This window comes from Penicillium antarcticum (assembly GCF_028974205.1).
Source record: "Penicillium antarcticum strain IBT 31339 chromosome Unknown utg000002l_segment0_segment0, whole genome shotgun sequence".
NCBI lineage: Eukaryota > Fungi > Ascomycota > Eurotiomycetes > Eurotiales > Aspergillaceae > Penicillium > Penicillium antarcticum.
The window spans coordinates 820,668-844,988 of record NW_026695300.1 but is presented as its reverse complement, the minus strand read 5'-3'; the positions used below and the strand labels follow the sequence as shown (position 1 = coordinate 844,988).

Sequence of the window (24,321 nt, the reverse complement as noted above, 5' to 3'; positions counted from 1 at the left end):
TAGGTAAGAGATATATATATATAAAGATATAACTAGTATTTCAATTTAGTTTTTCTAGTTCTAACTCTCTCTTCCTATTTGCAAGACGCTTTTCTAGCACTCTTGCCCTTATATCCTCCGCCTCTTCTTCCTTTTGAAGGTCTTCGATTCCCGATATATCCGGCCGGGTCGTTTCGCTACCGCAGATTAATAATGCATTATTAAGTATATATAGTCCCGCGTACTTACTCTTGCTTTTTTCGTGATACTTTTAGCCTTTTTACTAGACGAGTTTGAACTGGAACTCCTGTCGTAGAAAAGGACATAGATATCGAGTTTTCGGAGGGCGCTTTGTTTGGATCGTGAAATTCCTCCTGTTGGCGGTCGGCACCTAGTAATGATATATTAGATATATATTTAAAATAGTTTAGACGCTTACATCTCGCCATATGACTATACATAGCCTCACTAGTCGTGTTCGCACGGTAGTGTGGCCGTAAGCGCTTCTTTTCAAAGGACTGAAACTCTTCCATATCCTTTCGATCAACTGCTCTTCCACTAAGAATATATTAGCTATATATTAAGAATGTATTAGACAACACACTTATCAATCGCTTGTATAAGCGTAAGCTGACGGCCCCGATTGTTGACCTTAAAGTGGCTCTGTTCAACTGCGTTCGTATTATGCCGAGTCTGATCAAAGACTAGCCATGGGACCTTAGTACTACCCCGATGAAGGCCTGATGCAATATTGTCTCTCATTTTGTGCTTCGCCCACTCTTGAATCTTGACGGAAGGTTCTGACTCTGAGTAAGGTATTAATAATGCTATATTAATAGCTAGAAGCGACATACCAATAATTATACGAAGCGCTACCTGGTAGTCCTCTTTCGTTGGCGTATCGAGTATAGACATCATCCTTTCTTTCGCTCCATGGCGATATTTCACCCCACGTAGACACTCTCTAATTCCTCGTTTGAAGTGTATCTGGCAGAAGATAACTAGAGACATAGCTAGTTCCTCCTTTGGGATATTAAGATCGGAGATTGAATCGAGATAACGTGCGAGACCTATAATGCATTAATGATATATCTACAATAGCTGAAGTTATTACTTACCATTCCACTGTCCTAAGTCCATATCCATCACAACAGCCTGGATCCCAGACCCATGAATTGGGAAGAAGCGTAAGGGCCGACCAGTATAACGCTGTGTAGAGGCTGATACCCTACTAAATATCAACGCATAAGCCTCTTCATCTGATTTGCCTGAGGTAAAAACGCGAGCAAGAGTAATGACTATAACCAAACATTAAGAATATATTAATAATAGCTGGGCTCTCTCACTTACTTCGATTTTGCTTTTCCACAAATTTAGCGAAGACAACCTCTTGGGTCTTAGAATCCTTAACCCTCTTATAGGACATATCGACCTCAAAACTCTCGGAACGTTGCATGATCTCGGCTTGCTCTCTAGTCTGACAGATGATAAGGGTATCGGTAATCTCAACAATGTATTCCTAATAATATATTAGTTATGTATTCATAATATACCGGGCTCTGTTTACCCTGATGTTGCCCTGGTTTATTTGCCATTGAAAAAGAAGCCCATTTTTTCCTTGACCCTGTGGGTAGGCTAGGAGACGCTCCTTCTGAATAATAGCAGCAATCCGGCCCATATTTCCTAGACTTCCATGAATTTCGTTAAGAGAGAGCGCATTAAACTGCGCACAAAACGCCTTAAGCTCAGGTGACATAAGAAAAGCAACTTGATAGATATTAGCAGAGATAATATATTAAGAAGGTATTAAAAATAGCCGTACCCGGAGTGAGGTTCCTAATTTCCATACTCCTAATAACCTTGATCAGATCTAGGAGAATTGCCTGTGGAGGCTTTGCTGGAGGTGGAGGAGGATGCGAATGGATACCTATCGATAAAAAGGCGTAGAAAGGGGTTGTTGTGAGGTTGACTGGCACTAGCCAATGGTATTGTACCTTGCATCCTATGATTTGAAGCTTCCCGCGCCCTTGAAGATGGTTTGTGACTTTAAAGTATTAGCAATAATACATTAGGAATAGGCTGATAATGTATTATTCCTTACGGCAGAATTGTGCGCGGCCTTTATTAGCCTCAATATTGCCGCAAAACTCATGCTCAATAGAGGCGATATCACGAAATAGCCATTCGAGTAATACCATGTCGAATCTATGGTTATCGATGACTTTTTGTGTAAAATGAGTATGGAGTGCGTCCCCTGTATTCACGCATCTAATATAGGCAGCGAGAACTCCGGAAGGTTCCTAAAACAATACATTAATAAAACTTAGATAATACATAAGCCATAGTGCCTTACTTACCAAGTAACTCCCCCATTCTAGCGTTGGTTTACATGTATCCTTCCAGGACACGCCGCATGACCTCCGATCCCGAAAAAGCTTGACTGCTATAAGGTATTTCCTTACTCCACGATTAATAATTGCTTAATAAGGTATTATAGCCACTTACATATATGTCCTTCGCTTCACTTGCTCTGTTTCAGCTAAAGGAATACCCTCTCGAATAGCTTCAATTTCATCCCACTGCGTCTTTGATATAGACGTATGCTTCATATCTTTAAGCGCCGGATCGGCGTATTGACAGAGCTTCACTCCAGTGCAATAAGCAGAGGTATGTAGTAGTGGTACACTACCAAAGATAGTCTCACTATTCATAGGCCGTTCTCGATAATTCAGCCGCATCGCATATTGAACCTGAAATATATTAATAAATCATTATTAATAGCGTGCCTTGTTCACTTACGCTTGAGATCGCGTTAGCAACCGCACTCTGCTCTTGACCCGGAACTGCGACTATGTAGGTAAAGCCATCAGGATCTGATATAGGATACTCTGGTAAAGCTATTGTATATCGAATAAACCGAGTTCGTAGCGGGTGGCATTTTGTATGGGTCAAGTTCAGTAGGAAATTTCCGTCGTTTTCCTTATACATTGTTAATGCATTAACAAGGTGTAATCTTATACGAAACTTACTTGTTCTTCATCAGATATCACGATCTGATCTCGAATAATGCTTTCCTCAGCCATGGTAGAGAAATATTCTAATACAAAAGTAATATATTAAAATGGACTGGTTTAAATATTGCCACTTTTTTGTGGGCCACTAGCGTAAAATACGACAAATTCTAGCGAGTATCAGTCTGTAAAGGTTTATTACAGTCACGTGGTGCCAAGAAATCCAACTGTCAGGTGACGCGTCTCCAACTGTCGGGGTGAACTACATCCTGCCGATATGGTGTAAGTCGAGGTGACGATGGAAAGGCCACGATTCTGCGTGCTTATATCAAACAAAGTCGTCGTGTTTCCATATAGCCATGCAGGTGCGTTATTTTTACATTAATAAGCAAGCCTTAATCGCCTATCTCCAAAACATATACTAAATGGGAAAAATTACAATTTGATATCTTAAACGGTAGTCTATATGGGACGTTTACGTGTTGATTTACAACTTGGTAACCATTCGGATAACCGCGGTCTGCTGATGCATTCAACACAAATCGACCAAGGCATCGAGTGATCTAGAGCGATCTTTCCCGTAAAGCTAAAGCTTCGCCTTGGGCGTAATGAGTCTACTGACGTCATTCACCAGAACATCTGGACTTGCGATTGTCACTCTCGGGATTACGAGAAGGCGAGAGTGCGCGATAGTACAAGAGGACTTCGCCAGGTGTTGAATTTCATGAGGGTTTTCCCCATCTTGACCACCGATTTTCCTGATCATCAATACCAATATTCATTTCTTCATTCTGGTCATCCAAAACATAATATGCCGATCATGGCCACTGTAGCACTGACTACTGCAGAAAGGTCATCCGAGCGAATGGACATTCATCACTCGGATGCTTGGCAGGATGGAGATACTACGCCATCACCCGATAGCCGCGACGAAAAGCAGTTTTTCCAAGATGGGTTGAACACTGGCGCTCGTATTCGAGGTAAATGATCTTCCGACGATATTCACTTAATATTGCCTCATGTGTATCATGTTTTGTCATAGGTGACGGCCGGGTAGACATTCATATCAATCAGGACAAACCGCACCTCGCAAGGCTATTGAACCCGATCCAACGCCCGGATATACGTTCTGACCGAGAGACCGAACGAACCTCCAGCACAAAAAGGCCCTGCTTGGAAAATGTGAATTTTCCACTGCGCTTAAACCTTGTCATTCAAGTGATTGGTTCTCGAGGCGACATACAACCATTTGTTGCACTGGGACGAGAATTGAAAGTACACGGTCACCGAGTCAGATTGGCCACACATTTAGCTTTTCGGCAATTCGTTCTCGATAGCGATCTAGAGTTTTTCAATATAGGAGGAGATCCTGAAGAGTTGATGGCTTATATGGTCAAAAATCCGGGCCTTTTACCGGGATTGAAGGCAATACGCACTGGAGACATCCAGAGGCGTCGGCGTGAGATGAAAGAAATATTCAATGGATGCTGGAGATCTTGCTTTGAAAAGGGTGACGGAACTTACCTTCACCAGATTAACGAAGACCCGTGGAGTAAGACCTTGGATTATCGAAAACGGCCCTTTGTCGCGGATGCTATCATAGCAAACCCTCCTAGCCTTGCCCATATTCATTGCGCGCAACGATTGGGCATTCCTCTCCATATTATATTCACGTAAGTTGACCGTCTTACAGACTAATTTCTAATCACATTTCCCATAAAGAACACCTAATCATGAATAACAGGATGCCCTGGTCACCAACCCAGTCTTTTCCCCACCCCTTAGCAAATGTTCACCGTCGCAACTGCAAGCCGACGATTGCAAATCTCGTGTCCTATAATGTTGTCGATATGATGGTATGGGAAGGCTTAGGAGATATTCTAAACACGTTGCGTAAGAATACCTTGGCACTCCAACCGCTGGATACAATGACCGCCCCAAGTATACTACACCGGCTACATGTGCCACATACGTATCTATGGTTAGGATTATATTTCTGGTAGGTAAATCTTTTCTAACATTTGATACAGGTCTCCTTCATTATTACCTAAGCCTCCCGACTGGGCTGATAACATTGATGTATGCGGCTTTGGCTTCCTTCTATCGGAGACGAGCTACACACCACCAACGGAATTAGCTGCGTTTCTCAGTGCGGGAAAAAAACCAATATATATCGGTTTTGGCTCGATTGTTGTCGATAATCCTGTCAAACTGACGAAGATAATATTTCAAGCAGTTCAGAAAACTGGACAGCGAGCCCTTGTTTCAAAAGGCTGGGGAAACCTGGGAGTAGACGAAGTGCCGGACAATATTCTTATGATTGGAAACTGTCCTCACGATTGGCTGTTTCGGCAGGTTTCATGTGTGATACACCATGGTGGTGCGGGCACCACAGCAGCAGGCCTTGCGCTAGGTCTGCCAACGATCATTATCCCTTTTTTCGGAGACCAGCAGTTTTGGGGCAATATCGTTGCGCGGGCCGGAGCTGGGCCAGAGCCAATACCCCACAAAAGTTTGAACGTGCAGAATCTCTCAGACGCAATTTTGAAGGCGCTAGAGGTAACTACTCTGGACAGGGCACAGACGATCGCAAGGAAAATGCAGGAGGAGTCTGGCGTGCGCCATGGGGTGAATAGTTTTTATCGAAATCTTGACCCCGAGTCATCCAGATGCGCTATAGTCCCGAATCTGCCGGCGGCTTGGCATTTCAAGCATACTAAAATCAACTTGAGTGCTTTTGCAGCAATGGTTCTAGTGAAATCAGGGAAACTCAGTCCACATATGCTGGTCCTGTAAGTTTTCTCAGACAAAAGTCACCAGATATATGAGAGTTTATTGCTGATTCGCCTCCAGTCATCGTCCGATGGAATATGATACATTAATGGACCCTCCCGACCCGCTTACTGCTAGTGCTCAGGTGCTCTTTGGGGTTATAATGAGTTTCATTACTGGGCTTGTAGATACGCCAGGAGAGATTTACCGCGGTCTTTCTTCTGCTGCTCGCGGAATACGCCAACCCCATGAACATTTTGATCGCCACTCAGCATGTCGGGCAGCACTTTCTTCGCCGGGTCACTCCTCCCCAGAGAATAGCCTTGAGAGCGATGAATCACCTATTCAAAATGCGGTGGGCCAAATGCTGACTGAGAATAATGAACAGGGAGATAGGGAAATCCGGGAAGAGAATAGTACACAAGAAGATACTACCGATGAGGAGAATGATGACCAAGTCAACGAACTCGATCGAATCCGGAGCACAGAGCGCAAAAGGAATCTCCAGCTCGAAAAAGCCAAAACAATGAGCAGCTCGATGACGCCCTCAAAACCACCTAAATTCACGATTTTACACGAAACTGCATTGCACGGAGGTCAAATGTCGAAGAAAATATTGAAGATAATCATCTGGTTACCAACCGATGTGTCACTGGGTATGGCTAGAGGTTTCCACAATGCACCAAAACTGTATAGCGACCCGACGGTAAACGACATCCCCCAAGTGGTCAGTCTTCGAACTGGGTTCAGAGCGGCAGGAAAGGTAGTAACGGCCAATCAGCGCCAGTTTAGGACAGATATTCTAACATCTACGCAGGAGCTCAAAGACGGATTTTACTTCGGTATCACGGGCCTAATAACACACCCGCGTTATGGCCTCAAGCATGAAGGTGCTAAGGGGCTCTTCAAGGGGATCGGGAAAGCAATGGGTGGTGTGTTTCTCAAGCCGACAGCAGGTACGTGGAAAATGCAGGCAATGTGATGTGAGCTTATTGTTTGAAAGCTAATATTCATCAGGGCTATGGGGCCTGGCAGGGTATCCCTTGAGCGGGATAACCAGAGAGATCAACGATTCACTGGGCAAGCATCAAAAATGTATGATTGTTATGGGTCGCATTTCGCAGGGAGTCGAAGAGATGCGAGAGTCCTCGGCCCAGGAAAGGGAAGAGGTAGCTAGGGCTTGGATGACGATTGAACACGACTTGGAAAAGTCAAATAAAAGACACAACTATTCGCATGGTTTGGGGTCCGCCCATGCTGTGGTTATATGAGTTCCAGGCGGTTTGAAAAGGTCTTGTGGACTTAACCAGAAGGGGTCAACCACAGTTTGGCGTAGCATCGATTTAGGAAATTATAGTGTTTTCAACTAGCTATCTAGACATTTCGGTGTTGATTTCTCCTGTTTAGATTTAAAATGACACCCACCATGCTGTTGAAGCACTTCCCAATGGTGGTGTATCCGAGAACGAGGGAAATAATGTACATTCTGTCGCCACTCTCTCTGCTGGATGTCAAATGCTGGAGCTTGGAAATGTTATAATTATTGAAATGGGGATGGCACGATGGCAGTCTGACATAGCAGACGGGCCGATACTAATGAAGAGATCACACTACCACTCCCATGGCCTGAAGGCGTAGATAGCGGTTCCTGAAGGTGTAAGTTGTACTGAGCCTGATGCTATATCATGAATCAAGAAGTTTGGTGAGTAACCGTAGTCATATTCTGCGTCTTCGAACATGCTCTGATCTCTCTGTAGGAGAAGACTGCATGTCTCCTGAGGCATTTATGATGCCTCAGGCCATTAATATGCTACTGTCACGGGATTCACCACTACATTATGTAGTATACTACTATTATTGGGATGTATGCCCAGGTTGAATTCGGGTCTGAATGTGTATGACATGTTTTCTTGTTCCGCGCGATATGTAAGACCGTCTCCTTAAGTGTGAGCCACACGGTCGTGGTATGTGCTCCCATTGATAGATTGATGGATGGATGGCACCTAAGAGGAGAAGAGACCGAAGGGTAAATACCGAAGGTCATTGAATCCCTGCTATTAGTAAAGGCAGATAGAAAGGCCAATGAGGAATTGACTGGAAGCACATTGCTTCAGCAGACCGCTTTGGATCGCCTTCAAATAGCTTTTGAAGCTCACTGCAAGTTTGAAATATAAGCCGCTCCAAACCCAGAGTGAGGACCATGTATATCTGGCATGGGATTAATGTAAGTTGGAAGAGACTTCCACCGAGTTCATTTAATTTACTGCCAGTAACCCATAGTACTTTTTCAATTTCGATGCGCAAATTGATTGGCAGAGATCCCTGTTCGTGGGATCCAGATCGCGTACGACTAGAGCTGCAAGCGCCATCGACCGCAGTCGCCGAGGGGCGGTATTCAGACCTCCCCCGAAAAGAACCCCGCAGCCCCTTTTCCCAAGTTTTTGGTAAATTACACTCAGGCTCTGACTCATTAACTCGCCATACGATTTGAATATGGATTCTCGCCATTCAGATCTCGTGCTCGATGCCCAGATTCAAGTTGAATTCAGCGCCGATCTCACGCATCGATTCACAATTCAGTCCAAGTTCTCGTCCGGACGGCACTTCAGACGCAGACAGCGAAAAGACACATGGCAGGTGGAAAAGCTCCTTGGGAGTGGATCGTCTGGCACGGTTTCTCTGCACAAATGCTTGACGAGCGAGGGCCAAGCGGAACTACAGGCCGTGAGAATGATCAATAAAGCACTTCTTTCTAAGGGCATCGACTATTATAAAGAGTTGGAAGCTATTGCGAAATTCTCTCAGAAAAAGGTAGGAGCTGGATCTTTTTATTGGATATTACTGCAGTACTAAACTACAACATTTCCTAGTACGACGGGTCGTTTGTCAAATTCCTTGGGTGGTATGAGAGCAATGACTTTGTTTTCATCGTTATGGAGTATATGAAACATGGAGACCTAGATTCGCATCTTAAAAAACCATTGCCCGAAAATGAAGCTCGTGAAATCACTTTGCAGCTAGCAGAAGGCCTCGAATTTCTTCACGATAATAGGGTCGCTCATCGAAACCTCAAACCTGCGGTATGAATTCTGCGGGATATTCAAAGAGTTTAGCTAACATGGTTAGAATATCTTCGTCTTTCGCAAAAGTCCCGATTGGTGGGTCAAACTCGGCGATTTTGGATTCAGCAAATGCGTCAATGAGAATGAAGGCCTTCAAACATGGGTTGGAACTCCTCTGTTCATCGCACCAGAAATGCAGATGCTTTATCCACCTGGGAAAAATGGCCACAGCGACATGTCTCATTATACAGAGAAAGTCGACATATGGGCGCTGGGTGTTACGACGTATTACATGGTTTTCCACGACTATCCATTCACCCCTAGAAAACGAGTTCATCTGTCACAATATGTTCACGGCGCGGCTCTTCCGCTTCCAAAAGGTTCATTATCGCCGGTCAGCCAGGAGTGTTATAACTTTATCAAGGCCACAATAGAACCGGACGCTACGAAACGACTATCGGCAAAAGCGGCCACGGAGGACGAGTGGCTTAAGGGACTTTATGTCCCAGTAGCTGGATTAAAACGCTTGGGTTTGTCTGAGACCAACTTGACAAATGTTGCTTCACGGAAAGAAGTTCAAACGGCACCAAAATCATTCCATGCTACACCAGAACAAACCATCAAAATCTTCCAGGCCAGCAGTGAATCCAATCCTAAGGAATCTGTACCAGATAATGCAGCGTCACACGTTTACGAAGCTCTCATCGCGACTGATACTTCTGCAGAACATGCAGATACATCAAATAACGAGCAATCTCAAGTTGGATATCCAAACATCGCCCGGCCAAAACATGGGCGCTCAAAATTTGCCAAAGATTTACGGCTAGGCAGGCTAGGTATACTTCAAGATTATCATACGAGGGGTGTCCAACTGTTCCGCCAGAACAAGCACGCGGAGGCTGAGATTCTGCTCCGAAAAGCGGCAATGAAACGCAATCAGGAACTTGGATTGGCGAATCATGACACTCGTAACTCATTTCATTGTCTTGGAGTTTTATACTACCATATGTCCACCTATCGAGTAGCCAGATGGCTATTTCAGCAGGTACTAGAAGTTCAGAAGAAAAAATTTGGACTGGTCCATCCATGCACGCTTAAGACAGAATATTGGATTGGCCTGACGATGCTGCGAGACGGAATGAACAGGGAAGGAAGGCTTACCGTGAAGAGAGTAGCAAACATTCAGAAACGTGTCCTTGGACCGAATCACCCAGACACTCTTCTTTCACTTTCTGAACTTGATCTGAGACAGCCTCCTGAATTTTTGGGACCCTCGAAAACAGATTCATTGCCGCAGATGTCTCTAAGCGCACGGTCATCAGAGATGGATCTAATCACAAAGTCTATGCGGAAGTATATCCAGGATCTCAAAGCAGAACTCTGGCCAGAACATCACAACACTGATTCCAAACAATGCAATCGCAGGATAACTGTGAGATTACCACCAACCGCTTCGCAACCTATCGCGAAGCCCCAGTCAGAGGAGTCACTTTCTTCCAAAATCAAGACCCATTATCGCACAATGGCTGAACTGGGCCAATGGCTCCATGGAAAGGGATATTACAAGGCTGCCCAAAATAGCCTGGAGATGGCCGTGAGTGGGTTAAATCAATGTCTTGGACCAACACATGCCGAGTTCCTGGACGCGCTTTACTGGCTTGGCTTGAACCAATTTGAGTTGGGCCAATATGAAAACGCAGAGAATATATTCAGAGAGGTATCAGTTGGTCGGGACACGAGCGTTGGCTGGAAAAGCAGGCGTATATTTTATTTTGACTTTGCCCTTGCTCTAGGACGAGCACTAGCAAAGCAAGGAAAGTATGCAATGGCCGAGTCCATGTTTCGTCTCAATAAACAAGATACTATATTCCTCTTCGAGCTTGGACTCGTCTTATGCAAGCAGGGGAAATCTGTCGAGGCGGACACATGTCTTTCGCAAGCATTTCGTCAACAAAGAACATACAGCTTTTCAATGACTGATTATTGGATTCAGCGGGTTCGTCATGATTGGAGCACCTACGAACTGCCTTGGACCTGCTGCCTGAGACTACCAGGGCAAAAGTCAATGCTAATGAAGATGAACAAGCACTCAGACGTGTGGCCAAGAAGTTTTTGAGAAAAATCACGAAAATGCGATATTATTCTTTAGTTTAAGCGTCGAAATTGATCCAGGCACGTCTGAGATGACTAGTCAGAAGGAGGTTAGGGGTCGGGAATTGACCAATGACTGTTGCTTTGTATTCTTGTTCTGCCTGCCTTTTTCAATGATAGTTTACTATGATGTCCCACATGTCTCTCTTTCTCTTAGCTTCTTAACTTTGCGACGAATAAGTACGAGCCCGTCCGTTGCGATTGTGAAGATCCCCATTATCATTCCCTTTTGATCACTCTAAGGTCAAGTTTTTGTTCCTGATAAAGATGCATAATATATAGAGGGGATTGATACCGACACCATCCTTTGGATACTCACATCACCCCCTGCCTGAGGTTCCAGGTACCTACTCACCGCTTTCTTCACCGCTTTATTACTCGAACTTTTATTATTGCCACGATTTCCCTGCATGTATTATCATCACTGTAGGTACCTCCAATTACTATGTAAATCTCTAGTAAAATTAAGTCATTCTTATTCTACCCTAGTACCTATTAAGAAATTCAAAATAATTGTTGTTTACACTTTCAAACCTCCCATTTTATTCACCCATTTCACTGCCTTTTTACAATGGTTTTCTGTCAGTGCTGCATTCATGAATACGGATTGAGAACCGGAATTATAGTAACTCCGAATGAGCGGATTACTAAGGATGAGCATAGCATAACGTATTTCACAACCGAGTGGATCACCCAACCGAGTGGATCAGCAATACCTATCTATTCATTTTAAATGCATTTTTCTTAACCACAACGCCATTAAATTCAATAAACTAAAAACGAGTTTTATTAGGACATGTAGTTAATTTATGACCCTTAATTCCACATACACTGCACGTCGGTAGTGCTCTCTTACGTGGCTGTAAAGCTACCGGAGCCGGTCCTGCCTCACGGGGTATCGGCTCTTTAATTGCTGGTTCTTCTACCTGAATAAGCTCGAGAGCCTCTAAAACTGATAGGCCTTCCTCTCGAGCTATCTGCCTTGTAGACCGAGCTTTTTTACGCTTCTTCTTCTCGTTTTTAGCGCGTAAATCGCTTACTTCTTTCTCGAGAAGAGCGGCCGATTGCATCGTGATTTGATAGGCTTTTAAAACGTGATTGATTGCGGAATTAAGCGGGCTCGGTGGGCTTTTTGAGCGCTGTTTTAGTAAAGCTTTAATTGAGGAAGCTTGCTTCTGTAATTGGACGTAGTTCGACGGCGTTTTTGGCGACCACTCACTCCCCTAGCTCGAAGGGGGGTTGGCGTACGGAGGCGAATATCGAGCTTCGAAAGCACTCGTTCGGGCCTATAAGGCACTAACCCGGCGGCGGCGAAGCTATTCTTAATAGTTTCCGAATTAAATGCCTCGATTCGGGCGGACGGGTAGGCTTCGAGGAAGTCTAGCTTATCAATATAGTTGATTCTAACCCGTATTTTTGACTCGATTAGCCGACCGTACGAGCGCTTTAACACCGCAAAATAGCCGATATCGAGAGGCTATAAAAGGTGAGACGAATGCGGAGGTATACAAATTGCGATAATATCGTTTTTTTCGCAAATTTCGTCAAATTTCGGAGTTAAATAACTCCCGTAGCCGTCGAGTATTAAAAGTCTATACTTCCCTTTCGTACGCGAAGAAGTAGACGGAATAAAGAGCTTTTCGAGCCATCGAAGTCCAATTTTATCGGAAGTCTATCCGTTCGAACTAACCTCGAGGCGCCAATCACTCGGAAGGCTATCGAACCAAGATTCGATAAAGACTTTGCCTTTAAAAATCACGCACGGAGGAAGCGCCCACCCCGACGCGTTTATACACTCAATTGTAGTCACCTACGCGCGGTTTCCGGGCTGTAAAAGCGTTCGCCGACCGTAGAATTCACGTTTCGTAATAACCTTCGCGGTCGCGATTAAGCCTATTGCAAAACCAGTCTCGTCAAAGTTGTAGATATCGTCGGGATCGATCCCGTACGTTAGAATCGTTTTTTGAACGATTGAAAACCATTTAGAAATGATTTTAGGGTCTTCATATTTAGCGCGCGCGTAATTATAGCCTTTTGAGAATCGGGAGGAAAGGATTGGATGCCTTTTTACGAAGTTTGTAACCCAATTATTACCGACCGAAGGAGGGGGGTTAGATCCACGCGCCGCGAGTAGTAAATCCGCTATTTCTCGTATAGTAGAAGGCCGAGGGGCTGCTCCGCGAGAGTCTATTGAGAGAATCCATTTTTGAAGAGATTCTTCTTCAATATCTGTCAATTTTTGGCAATTTGCGCGAGTTTCGGAGCGATTTGTGAGGCCGTTAAGGCGGTTCCGTAAAGAAGAGAATGGTACGTCAAAACGACGCGCTGCTTCGCGTATAGAGGTGATTTCTTGCTTCTGAATAGCCTAAATAGCTAATAAGATCCTACCCTCTTGCCCTGTACGATTTTGAGAGCTTTGAGAGCGAATTGGTGGCATGGTGGGTGGTTAAAGAAGAGAGGTCTAATTAATTGACGCGTTTTTGCGTCACTGATCCACTCGGTTGGGTGATCCACTCGGTTGTGAAATACGTTAAATAGCAAGAAATAGCAAGTAATAAATGACAGAGATTTCAATGCCCTCATTGGCTGAGCAAGTTACGGAAGACAGCAAGTTCCGACATTATGTTGGTACCTGAGGCACGAGTTGGTGCCTCGGGAATCGTGGCAGTATAGTACTGCTCACCGCCCGGAAGCTGGGCCAGCCTGTATTTAGTTCATCCCCGCTGACCCTGGGAAGGGTCAGCGTTCAGTCTCTCCTACAATAGAACCATATTGTACCACACGTCAGCTGAGGCTTCTACTTCGCTTACCAAACCAAACCAGAGACTCTGCGTGGTCTCACAATATGGCTCCTAGAAGCGGTGTATGTGCTCCCAGGAAATGCGTCAAATCCCCCAGGAACTAAAGAGCTCCCAGGGCCAGAATTTGCGCTCTCAATTGTGCTAGAGTCATATCTAGGAACGAGACTGATTCCCTGAAGGTTGAGATGGAGAGTCCTACAAGCTAAATCCGATTTTCTGTACGAATACTGGATTCCGTAGATATTTACTCAGAAAAGGTCGTTGATAATTAAGTATCTTTTGCATCGAGCCACTCAGAGATAAGAGTTATGGTGAGAGTAATGCTCCTAGATCGGCCTAGACCGACGGGCTAGTCATCAAGAGATGAACAAACTTGGATAGCCAACATTGTAACAAAAATTCAAGCCTTCTATGACACCTCCCCTCCCGTATCCTTCGAAGAACCACCATGGAATCTACTATTGCCTTTCATTCCAAATGATCTGTGTCTTATCCTTTGACACAATCCTAGACCGCTACTTTATCCGTCGCCGGCTTAGCGTGCGTACTCTGCAAGTAGCCGTATAATGCACGAACAACAAAACGTGCGAGAGATATAATATCTACTAGAGATCCAAACGCGGCCTAGCCGACGGCTCTATAATATATGATCTTGTAGTATGGAAATCGATCCTCACTATTGAAAAACTCTAAGGATATTCGAAAGCCGTGGACGTGGCTGGCAATACATAGTAACCGCGGTCTTCGATCATGATACAAATGCGGTCAAGGCGTATTGCGCTGCGACACTTCTTGGATAAGATCAATGAGGTGGAATCTGATAAGTGCCCCCTGTGGAGAAGGCTCTCAGACTCCGAGGCATACCTTGCTTCAATGTGAGACGTCCGATCAGCATCAAGCCATTTTTCCCATTATGAAGAGGTCAAACTACTAGATCGTTGTTCCTTGATTACTGCTTGGGGTCAAAGAACAGTTTCGTTACTTTTCCCAGACCACTAGGCTTTCAGAGCCAAGGATTGCAGGTCGGCCTACTGGTCCCATGGTGTTACCAATAGCTGGCAGGCTAACAGTTGAGATGTAATGAATCGCCTGGAGACCAGTTCATCTAGAGCTCCAATATTTGCAGTCCGAGGATAACTTATCAAGCATTCACATGCCCGTCCTCCACAAAGATCTTCGGCTTCGGATAGTCTGGCTTTTGGATTGCAATGACCGTTCCCTTCCCCCGGATTGCTGGGTTGCCCGGTACTTCGTAGGAAATATTCTTGGTTCTAATCAACCTACAAAGCCCGCAAATTTAACCTCTCCATATATACCTCCACTCTCTCAACCTCCAGTTTTTATACAGCGAGATTTGGTCCCGTATACCGGAGCCCCGCTTTATCCTCAATTAGATGATTGTCGTTATTTAGTGGCTAGTTAGGCAGAACCGAAAGTCCTTATACTGTTTTACAATGATAAGTCTAGGAGTAGATGCCAGTCGTGCGTAAACCCATTGGTCTGTTCGTAAACCCCGTGCTCGTTATCTTGGACATGGTGTAGCTAGTTGCCGACTTTTGTGTGGCATTTAGAACATTTGTAGAGCTGGTTCGAACCGAGTTGGTGGTTTCACTTCTCGGGTCTTTGCTCCAGGGCTTCGGCTAAAGCTGGTGGCTCGTAGTTCTTGACATGGGGGTTGTATTTATTTGACGTTGACCTTGATTGGTGTCTTGTTGTCGCTGGGCAGAGCCTGGGTGACACTGGCAAGGTGAGTAGCTTTTAAAAGACCCGAAGACGCCGTCAAGGATGGGGATTTTGGGTGGTCATTCCGGAGTCTTTTCAGCTATCTTTTATCATATCTTTATTTGCCATATCTTTGATACTCACTTCTTCCTGAGCCGCGCTCTAGCGCGGCGCCCAGGCTACTAGCTCATTCAACCCAAACGCGATTGAAGAAACTGTTTAATAGTGCTAGGTATACCAAATCCTGTTTCTAGCACGGGTAGATCTAGCACGGGTAGATATCAATTTATGTCTGCGATCCCCGGATACCGGACATAATACGCCTGCCAGTCATCAATCTCAGTCATCTTGTGGAATCCCGGAAGCTGCACAATACGCCAACGTATGTTCATCCAGCCCACGTCATCCTCAGTACACCCTTCAAGGGGCCCGAACTCCTCAGGCTCTGATATATCCTCGTCCTCAGAGTCCTCTTCAGGCACATCTGTCCATTTCCATTCAGCATTAACCATGCGGACATGCCCTAATTCATATTCTTCGAACCCTCCCAAGGGGGTGTTTAGAACGGACTCCATAGCCTCCTGGTCCACGGTGATGAAGAAGCGGTATCGGCCGCTCGTTGGAGTGTAGTCTTCGCTCACGCCCTGTTCCTCTTTCAATGCAGTCTTCTTCCACTGATGGAAGTGCTCGCGTAGGGTGGCAACCGTGGCACCCTCAAAGGAAGGGTCTTCCAAGACCGTTGGGGCGAATGTGTCGAGGAGAGCAAGGCCACTGTATTCCTCGAGGTCTTCTGAGACGGCGCCGACCATGCGAGCCATGAAGGTCTCCCAGTCAGAGTCATTGTGTTACGTGCAACGAAAGATCACGAAGCCCCAGGTTGTGAATCCATCCTCCTTGAGAAGTTCCTCGACCAGATCAGCCTCATTCATAAAGGAATACATTGTGGGATCGCGCTTTGAGCGAGAGGCCATTGTGGTGGATGTTGAGAGAGTCCTGATTGTGTTGAAATGTGATGTAGATAAGGACTTTGCGAGATGTGAGGGATGTTCGAAGGGAAAGCGAAAGAAGGTCGGGCGGGTAACGCTTGGGCGGGCGAATTGGCTGTAGATCGGTAGATGGCGTGTAGTTTGAAGTATCCTCCTAGTAGTCATGAGTGCGAAGGCAGGCCTTGGTTCTGTTGAGATGAGGATAAGTAGGGGAAAGAGGTGGGGGCTAGGGGGTATGGTCCAGGGGCAAGCAGGATCTCTCAAGTTTGCAGAGATTTAAAGTGGAGATGCGAGTATTCCCTCAAACGCTTTAAATTGCTCAAATCTCGGGTTCCCAGGATGATGAAACAGTACGCCTGTCTGGGCTAGGGGAGAAGTGATCGGAGCCTCGGAGGGAGGGCCCGGGAAGAGATTCGCGGGTCCGTGTTATCGGGCGGCTCGGAATAAGTTCGATACGCGCGCTACGGTCATAAATCAAGAGCAACTTCTTCTATCGTGGATACTCTGATCATTTAGTCGCAATCTTACCCACAAGATTGGGCAGTTGCACCTTGGCATGATGTCTTATCGACTTACACCACACTAACTTCACACATACGCATCTATGAAGAAACCCCCACACACACCGAGTACCCGACTCCTAGATACTCACAGTCCGATCCAATCGCAGGATTCCACTTGTATAGTTCAGCAAAAGTAATACCATACGCGGTCTCGATCTTGGCGCACGAATCGTTCGACACCACCGTGTAATACTGGTTGCAGTTCGACGCGATTCCCGTCTGAGTAGGTGCACTTGCTGTTGCGCTGGTCGTTGATGCCGGTCCCTTGACACAGTATGCTTCTCCTAGCCACAAATTGGTACAAGTAGAGCCAACACTGGGGTTCCACTGATAGAATTGAGCAAGGGTGATGCTGAACTTGGTCTCGACTGTGGCACAGTCGTCGCCCTTTGTAGTGGTGTAGAACTTCTCGCATCCCGACACAGTGTCGGTTGGAGTGGGCCCCATGGAGGAGGAGGAGGTGGTGGTGGTGGGGGTTTGGGTGGCAGTTCCACTGGCTGTAGTCGTTGCAGCTGTAGACCCGACACCAATACAGATGGCGCGGTCATCCGTGGCATTTAGGTTGGCATAGAGCGCAGTGTCACAGTCTCCTTCCAGCCAGCTGTTCCAGGACACAAGGTCGTCCATGGTCAAGCTGTAATCGTAAATGATGTCGTCGCAGGTGTATACTAGCATTTGATTAGTATTAGCTCGATTGGGGAGGGCCAAATCATACCGTCAGAGTAAGACAGGTCGACGGAGGTGAAGCAATTGCAGTTGGATGCCGTTCCAGCCTCCGTAGCATTCATGGGAAGGCAGAGCCCACTATCAGTATCCTCCGTTGCTACATCTGCGTCAGCCTAATCTATTTGTTGGAGCCAGCGGTACTTACAGGCAGTGCTGTTTTCATACCGCAGGATGCAGTAGCTGTTTTCCATGTTGAGCTCACAGGTGCTTGCGTTGTTCACAAGACTTGGATTCCAAGTGACCATTTGTTTCATTGTAATGCCCCAAAATGTCGCCATCGCCACACACTCAGAAGTATAGTTGGAAGGATTTTCGTAGTCATAGCAGTCTGGGATAGTGCCCGAAGCGGTGGGAAGGAGCGCCGCTCCCGTATACACATAGCCAGGATCGCTTGTGGCCGTAGGAATGTCAGTATTCACGTTGGTGAAGTTGACGGGCGTGACGGTGATGGGCAATACTCCAGTCACCGTGTAGTTTGCGTAGCTGGTGATTGAACCAACCGCCTTGACACAGTATGCCTCGTCAAGCAGGAGGTTTGTGCAGTTTGCGTCGATTTCTGGGTTCAGGAAGTAGAAGTCGGTAAGGGAGATAGAATGGGCGAGAGAGACCTTGGCACATTCATCGCCTTTTTGAACCTAGTACAAATGAGCAAAGACCCAACTTGGATGGAAGGATCACTCACCGTATACCACTGGCTGCAGTTGCGGTTGCTATTGTCCATAGCATTTGTTGGGACCGCTGCAAGGCCAGTGGCTACTCCAGTTGCGGTTGCGCTTGAGTCGGATCCACCAGCAGTGTGATTCAAGTAGCCACTCGGGGGACTGTAAAGGTCAATATTCCGGACTTTCAAATTGAGATTGAAGCGAAATCTACTCACCTCACACACACCTCATATCCAATGAAGAAAATCGCATTCAGACAGAGGGAATTGATATTGGGGTTCCAGGAGAAGAACTGCGGAAGAGTCACATTCGCGAGACCGCCGACGACACTATCGCAAGTGTCATCAGCCTGCCAGGTGTGTGTGGTGCACTGCGAGGGGACACAGAGTGTCTGGTTGACTTTCGCGGCAAAGTTTTGACAGTAGAGATCCAAGTCGTTGGCTTGCAGTAGGTAGTATGTAGAGACCCCCAGCGACTTTGCCACGGAGTTACAGTCGTCTGTTTCCTTCACCTGATAATAGTTTTCACAGCTGGTTGTTGGCGTGCTGGTTGCAGGCGAGCTGGTTGCAGTCGCAGTTGCATTAAGCGCGTACGCAGTTGGGGAAGTGACTGAGTAACCCGTGGCGCTGCAGCTCGACGTCAAAGAAGTGAAGCTGTCCGCCACGCCCTCATCATACCCCAAGGGGCTGTTTAATTGAGTCTCTAATGTCCCCAGCCAACAATCCGAGCAAGAACCATTGACTGGCCAAGACCCGTTGGACCAGGAGAGCAATTGCGGGTCACAGTAACTCCCGGACCTAATGATGGTCAGAATCGATAATCATTGGCAGAATCACCACTCACTCATCTTTCCGACAAGACATGTCATAGGTCAACATGTACTTGTCAGCGATAAATGTAGCTGGATAAGCTACATTCTCAACGACGATCACATCGGTGGTCTCTGAGCAGGCTGCCTTGATGGTTGCTCTGGCACTTTTCAAAGAACTATAGCAGGTGTCGACGCAAAGTTCATCGACTTGATCATCATCCAGAAGAGAGTTGCTGTTTAAATCAGCTTTGAGCCCGCAATTCATGAATCAGACCTACTCTGGGGACACAACGGGCAGAAATGCCGGACAGGACACATTAGTCGACAAGGCTTCTTTGCAATCATCGGTGAGACCAGGATAGTTTGTGAATCCTCGAATGCCAGCAGGCTGCTGGGCAAGGGCCGTGGAAATTAGTAGAGCCCACGGGGCAGTCCACATCCCACGCATCTTTGAGCAATGTAGTAATCACCACTCAAGATGATGAATTGGTGAGACTGCAACCACTAGATAGCCAGGTATACAAGTATTCCAGAGCTCAATTCACAAGGAAGAGAGAAGAAAAGTGGAAAAATGATGTTGGGACTTCGCTGAGTAGTTCCATATGCAGAGCAATTTTATCACTCTGCATCTAGCCAAAATATATGGCTCGTTCAGCACTGGCCCTCAAGGGTACAATCATTTCCACATCCACTTCAGCCCGAGGAAACAGACAGCGCCTATAATCCTGTAAACATTGCAATCCTTGACACGGGCGTCCGTGATAATTTTGGCGGGTTGGTCAAATGTTTCAAGGACTTTGTGTACCCAAACAACTCCAAGTATCAAGACAATACGGGTCACGGAACAAATGCTGTGCGCCTGGTCACAAAGGTATATGACAAGGCCCAGGTATACGTGGGTAGGGTGTTCGACGGTCCACAAGCAACACACGAAACACCTGCTCTGATGGCGGAGGCGATACGCCACGCAGTGAATACGTGGAAGGCCAAAATCATCATCATGTCATCGGGATTTCATTCGGAACATGATGAATTGGAGCAAGTTGTCGAGGAAGCTCGTTATGCTCGTACTCTTATCTTTGCCGCGGCTTCAAACCACGGCAACATTGAGCGCATTGCTTTTCCTGCTCGTCTCTATGTTGATCTGAAGCTATTTTGCATGTTTTCTACCAGTCCGAACGTCCGAGCCCATCCCGAGTTCAATCCAACGGTAAATCCAAGAGCAACTCATAATTTTGCTATTCTTGGAGAGGAAATCCAACTCCCCCCGAACATGGAGCAAAGGTTGTCAGGCACTTCGTTTGCAACAATGATTGGGGGTGCGCTTGCTGCCCGCATACTGGACTTCTCACGACAGAAAGACATCCGTGAGAGGATTCGGAAAATTGATAGGCTCCAGGAAGTTGGGGGTATGTCAGCGATATTTGATAAAATGGTCAATAACGCTTTTGACAATAATTATCACTGTATGGCGCCATGGAAAATACTTGAGTGTGAAGTCGGAGATCAGGATCCGGCCACTCGGAGGGGTAAAGAACGTGAATATGTGTGCGAGACAATATCCAGAGCCTTAGCGGGGAGGTTCACCGAATGAAGATATCATGCTTAGGCTCTCTATAAAATCATTACTCAAAGGATAACGCAGAGAAATACAATGTTTAGACTGGGGCCCGTACCTATAAAACCATTTGCACTAACCAGGGCCCTATCAGGCCGCATATCTTACTTATTCAAACCTAGGTCCCATCATATATAACAACTTTCCCAGTCACACAGATCACCTAGTGGCTACGTGTAGATGCCAGCAGAATAGGTGTTTCAGGATTTTTGGCCCCCATTAGCTTTAAATGTCGCGATCTCTAAAAGGTGTTTAACGCGAGGTTTAGGCACTAAAAATGCTATGTATTTTCTTTCGGTGCCAATACTAGCACATACGACCATAGTGTGTGGAAAACAGGGCTTCCCGTGACTTAATAGCCATCCTATTCTTTATAGAATTTTCGATATAAAGAATTATTTAATAGCACAGTCTGTACGAGACAGACTCGGCCTTTATAGTTCCATTTGCACTAATATTAGAAGCGCTGCTAAGACTCTATAGGCGTTCTATTTTAAGACACCACGGCTTATTATTTCTTCTCGATGTACCCGCTAATGTTTACCCACTAACTCCTAAATGGGTATGGTGCCGATGCTGTGGAAATACCACGATTTTCGATTTAGGACCACACTAAATCGCAGCAATTCCATCGTCACCTCTGTTTACACCATACACAACCTGTCCGTTTACGGCTTATCATTCGCTGACAGCTCAGCAGAGAAACTGGAATCACTCCGCGACCGACGCGCCCAGCCAGCGGCGGCGGCGACTAATACACCTAAGCGGGCTCCTTCGTCCAAGACTCAACCCCAGACGGCAAAACAGGATCACATTCGAACGAGGCCTGTCTGCCAATCTCCACGTGTCTGCCAATCTCCATATCCAATGTACAGAGCAGGGGGATACCGCACGAATGATTAGTCTGGTCATCCACACGATCCAATATTCGTACCAGAGGAATGCTGCTATTCCTGGAGAACTGCATGTCTGCGCATCGTCGACTCCCAATGTCATCACCACTTGGTTGATTGAGCTCTGCTCGCCAGTCGTCCCATGGCCCGAGACAAAAGACGGAACACGCAAGACTAGACTAGCAAGGAGGCACACGCCCCCTCCATCTCCAGTCTGCATGACCTGTTGCTTATCCTTCTATCTCTTCCTCTATGCCAATGGTCGTGAAGCCAACGAGGATTTCGGTCACAAGGCGCCTTGATAATACGAGTCGGGACGGCATAGATCTCTAGAATCGACCGCAAGATAGACTGGTTTATATCGAGGGAATAGATATTTGTGCGTAGACCAACGGCACGGCTTTGTAGATCCGGAGGCCGTTTGGAGTCTCGACATAACCGCTATGCACAATTGCGGTCATTGTAAAAAAAAAAAAAAAAAAAAAAACCCTCCATCTTAGTCGCATAAAGCTGCGCTGATTAAGCAAGTACCGGTTAACGCGAATCGCAGCCGAGTCAATCTAATCAATCAATTGAGCCGAGTAATCTGATCCCGGTTATCTTCGGTTCCGAAACGAGGCTAACACCCTTAGCCAAGGTTGACAAGACTCTAGCGCGGTAAGTCTGCCCCAGGTCATATATACAGCCCCGCTATATAGGGACGACTGTCCTGAAAGAGTAGGAAGAATGCGCCTGCATGCGTAAAGGGTAACGATAGACCGGCAGATTAAGTGCTGCGGACTAGAGGAAAAGGCGTCATCTCGGGCGCACTGATCGGAGTTAAGGGAAAAACAGGGCCGGACGAGGGAGGGCAGCGCAGAGTGCAATTGCGGGATCGCAGAAGAGTCGACGAGTCACACGGGAAAGGGGGTGGCGGAGCTTAGGAGCTCGGTAATCCGGATCAATAGCAAAAACGCCTCACCTGCGAGGCGAAGGGGGAAGGAAGGCGAAAAAGAAAATCTGAGGTGTAGGACGGGGAGGGGGAAGCAGGGGACTATATACAACCACGCACGGGCACGCATAGCGACCGGTGGCGCTAAACCCCAAGTGGACAAAGTAAACTAAAAAACGTGGTTTATCGTACTCGTCCGATATGGTGTAGTGGCTAACATCGTCGTCTCTCACACGACAGCCGGGGGTTCGATTCCCCCTATCGGAGATTGTTTTTTATTTGTTTTTGAAATTCTCATGCATCTTCTGACATTGTTCTATTTTCTACACATAGCTATTTCTAATGAAAACACTGTCTCAACTGAAAAACAATGCAACACGCTGTCTCCAAGGTGGAAATTATCGCGAATACCAGTCACATGACCTTATCATATCTAATCGCAAAAATTAAAATTTCATAGCATCAGCAGAACTCCAGCAGCAATACCTCAATTACACTTCAATCCGAACTCGAAACGTGAAGAATTGAAAGTCCTATCTTTCCATCTACAAGCTCGTGCCACTCAAGTCGAATCTGTGGAGTCCATTTCCAAGAACGTTCCCTCCATCACGACCGCGGGGTATCAATCGCAACCCTCCAAAAGATATATCGCAAAGCCACTCGTGGCCTAACATACCACAAAACATCATACACAATGGATCCCACAGCAGCAGCACCCCCGGCTACAGATGCCGCCTCCTACCTCGATCTCGCCATCACCCTTTCCCTCAACAACTGGCCCGCCCTCTCACTAGCCGTGCAATCAAACTGGGGTGGCCCAACCTCAGGCGACAAGCGGGACTGGCTATGTGGCGCAATCTCAGAGATGTTCGCCGACCGACCTGAGACAGACGCCATTGATCTGGAGGACATCCTGATCCAGGTCATGAACGACGAGTTCGATGTCGTTGTTGATGATGAGAGTGCTGGAAATGTTGCCGATCAGATTATGGAGTTGAAGACGCACACGGATCGCGGCAACTTCGCTCCTGTTCAGCAGATGTGGGAGGCGTGGCAGAAAAAGAGTCAGTCCAAGTCTGCCATTGGGCAGTTCCAGAAGGTTGAGGCTCAGGATGACGATCAGGAGACTGATGATGATGAGAGTGACGAGGATGTTGATATGGAGATGGACGATGCGCCTTCTTTGGTGCGGGCTCCTAGAGAGAGGGTTGAGCCTGAGATTGACGATGATGGATTTACTAAGGTTGTTGGAAAGAGGCGTTAAATTTGGAAATTCTAACTGGATATATCTGCATTTGTTTCTTCGTGCCCTGAGAGAACCCCTCATAGGATGATGCTTTATTTCTCATTTACATAGATGCATTGATAAACCATGATTGCTAGTCATACAGCTTGCTCATGTGGACTACATCCATAATGATAGGGATTACGGGTATATCCTGAATACATACACGGTTCAACCGCTTAGATTCATGGATAAACCGAAGTCTATGGCGCAATATAGAAAGAAAATGTTCATCATCGTCAGTTGAGGTGGACTGTCTGTGGTATCATTGCGACCTCTACCCACCCATGCCTCCCTGTTCAGAGATCCTCGCAAGCATAACACCGCATCGCTTTTTTAGGTGCTCAC

At 46.4% G+C, this 24,321-nt stretch overlaps 8 protein-coding genes across 8 annotated transcripts; 5 read left to right on the top strand and 3 right to left on the bottom strand.

Moving 5' to 3' along the window:
* Nucleotides 1-40: 40 nt before the first annotated feature.
* On the bottom strand, nt 41-3,062 carry N7508_001304 (uncharacterized protein; the record flags this gene model as incomplete). The annotated part of the gene is made up of 14 exons (XM_058459370.1): nt 41-176; nt 229-370; nt 419-537; nt 584-785; nt 834-1,049; nt 1,098-1,277; nt 1,330-1,498; nt 1,547-1,746; nt 1,802-2,023; nt 2,081-2,279; nt 2,337-2,436; nt 2,485-2,729; nt 2,779-2,958; nt 3,009-3,062. The coding sequence occupies 14 exons, from the start codon at nt 3,060-3,062 to the stop codon at nt 41-43; spliced, it is 2,364 nt and encodes a 787-aa protein (XP_058322902.1).
* Nucleotides 3,063-3,810: 748 nt separating this feature from the next.
* Nucleotides 3,811-7,033, top strand: N7508_001303 (glycosyltransferase; the record flags this gene model as incomplete). Its single annotated transcript, XM_058459369.1, has 7 exons — nt 3,811-3,970; nt 4,033-4,663; nt 4,735-4,962; nt 5,021-5,782; nt 5,844-6,525; nt 6,580-6,718; nt 6,780-7,033. 7 exons carry the CDS (start codon nt 3,811-3,813, stop codon nt 7,031-7,033), a joined length of 2,856 nt encoding a protein of 951 aa, XP_058322901.1.
* A 1,222-nt stretch (nt 7,034-8,255) lies between these two features.
* On the top strand, nt 8,256-10,940 carry N7508_001302 (uncharacterized protein; the record flags this gene model as incomplete). Its single annotated transcript, XM_058459368.1, has 3 exons — nt 8,256-8,573; nt 8,633-8,842; nt 8,889-10,940. The coding sequence occupies 3 exons, from the start codon at nt 8,256-8,258 to the stop codon at nt 10,938-10,940; spliced, it is 2,580 nt and encodes an 859-aa protein (XP_058322900.1).
* Nucleotides 10,941-15,779: 4,839 nt separating this feature from the next.
* Nucleotides 15,780-16,469, bottom strand: N7508_001301 (uncharacterized protein; the record flags this gene model as incomplete). The annotated part of the gene is made up of 2 exons (XM_058459367.1): nt 15,780-16,322; nt 16,365-16,469. 2 exons carry the CDS (start codon nt 16,467-16,469, stop codon nt 15,780-15,782), a joined length of 648 nt encoding a protein of 215 aa, XP_058322899.1.
* Nucleotides 16,470-17,086: 617 nt separating this feature from the next.
* N7508_001300 (LysM peptidoglycan-binding domain-containing protein) lies at nt 17,087-19,694 on the bottom strand (the record flags this gene model as incomplete). Its single annotated transcript, XM_058459366.1, has 7 exons — nt 17,087-17,715; nt 17,763-17,870; nt 17,919-18,408; nt 18,456-18,594; nt 18,651-19,232; nt 19,279-19,479; nt 19,525-19,694. The coding sequence occupies 7 exons, from the start codon at nt 19,692-19,694 to the stop codon at nt 17,087-17,089; spliced, it is 2,319 nt and encodes a 772-aa protein (XP_058322898.1).
* Nucleotides 19,695-19,888: 194 nt separating this feature from the next.
* N7508_001299 (S8/S53 family peptidase) lies at nt 19,889-21,031 on the top strand (the record flags this gene model as incomplete). The annotated part of the gene is made up of 3 exons (XM_058459365.1): nt 19,889-19,916; nt 19,957-20,655; nt 21,015-21,031. 3 exons carry the CDS (start codon nt 19,889-19,891, stop codon nt 21,029-21,031), a joined length of 744 nt encoding a protein of 247 aa, XP_058322897.1.
* A 391-nt stretch (nt 21,032-21,422) lies between these two features.
* On the top strand, nt 21,423-22,059 carry N7508_001298 (uncharacterized protein; the record flags this gene model as incomplete). Its single annotated transcript, XM_058459364.1, has 2 exons — nt 21,423-21,708; nt 21,740-22,059. The coding sequence occupies 2 exons, from the start codon at nt 21,423-21,425 to the stop codon at nt 22,057-22,059; spliced, it is 606 nt and encodes a 201-aa protein (XP_058322896.1).
* A 1,323-nt stretch (nt 22,060-23,382) lies between these two features.
* N7508_001297 (pre-rRNA-processing TSR2 family protein) lies at nt 23,383-23,952 on the top strand (the record flags this gene model as incomplete). The annotated part of the gene is made up of 1 exon (XM_058459363.1): nt 23,383-23,952. One exon carries the CDS (start codon nt 23,383-23,385, stop codon nt 23,950-23,952), a length of 570 nt encoding a protein of 189 aa, XP_058322895.1.
* Between the last annotated feature and the right edge of the window lie 369 nt (nt 23,953-24,321).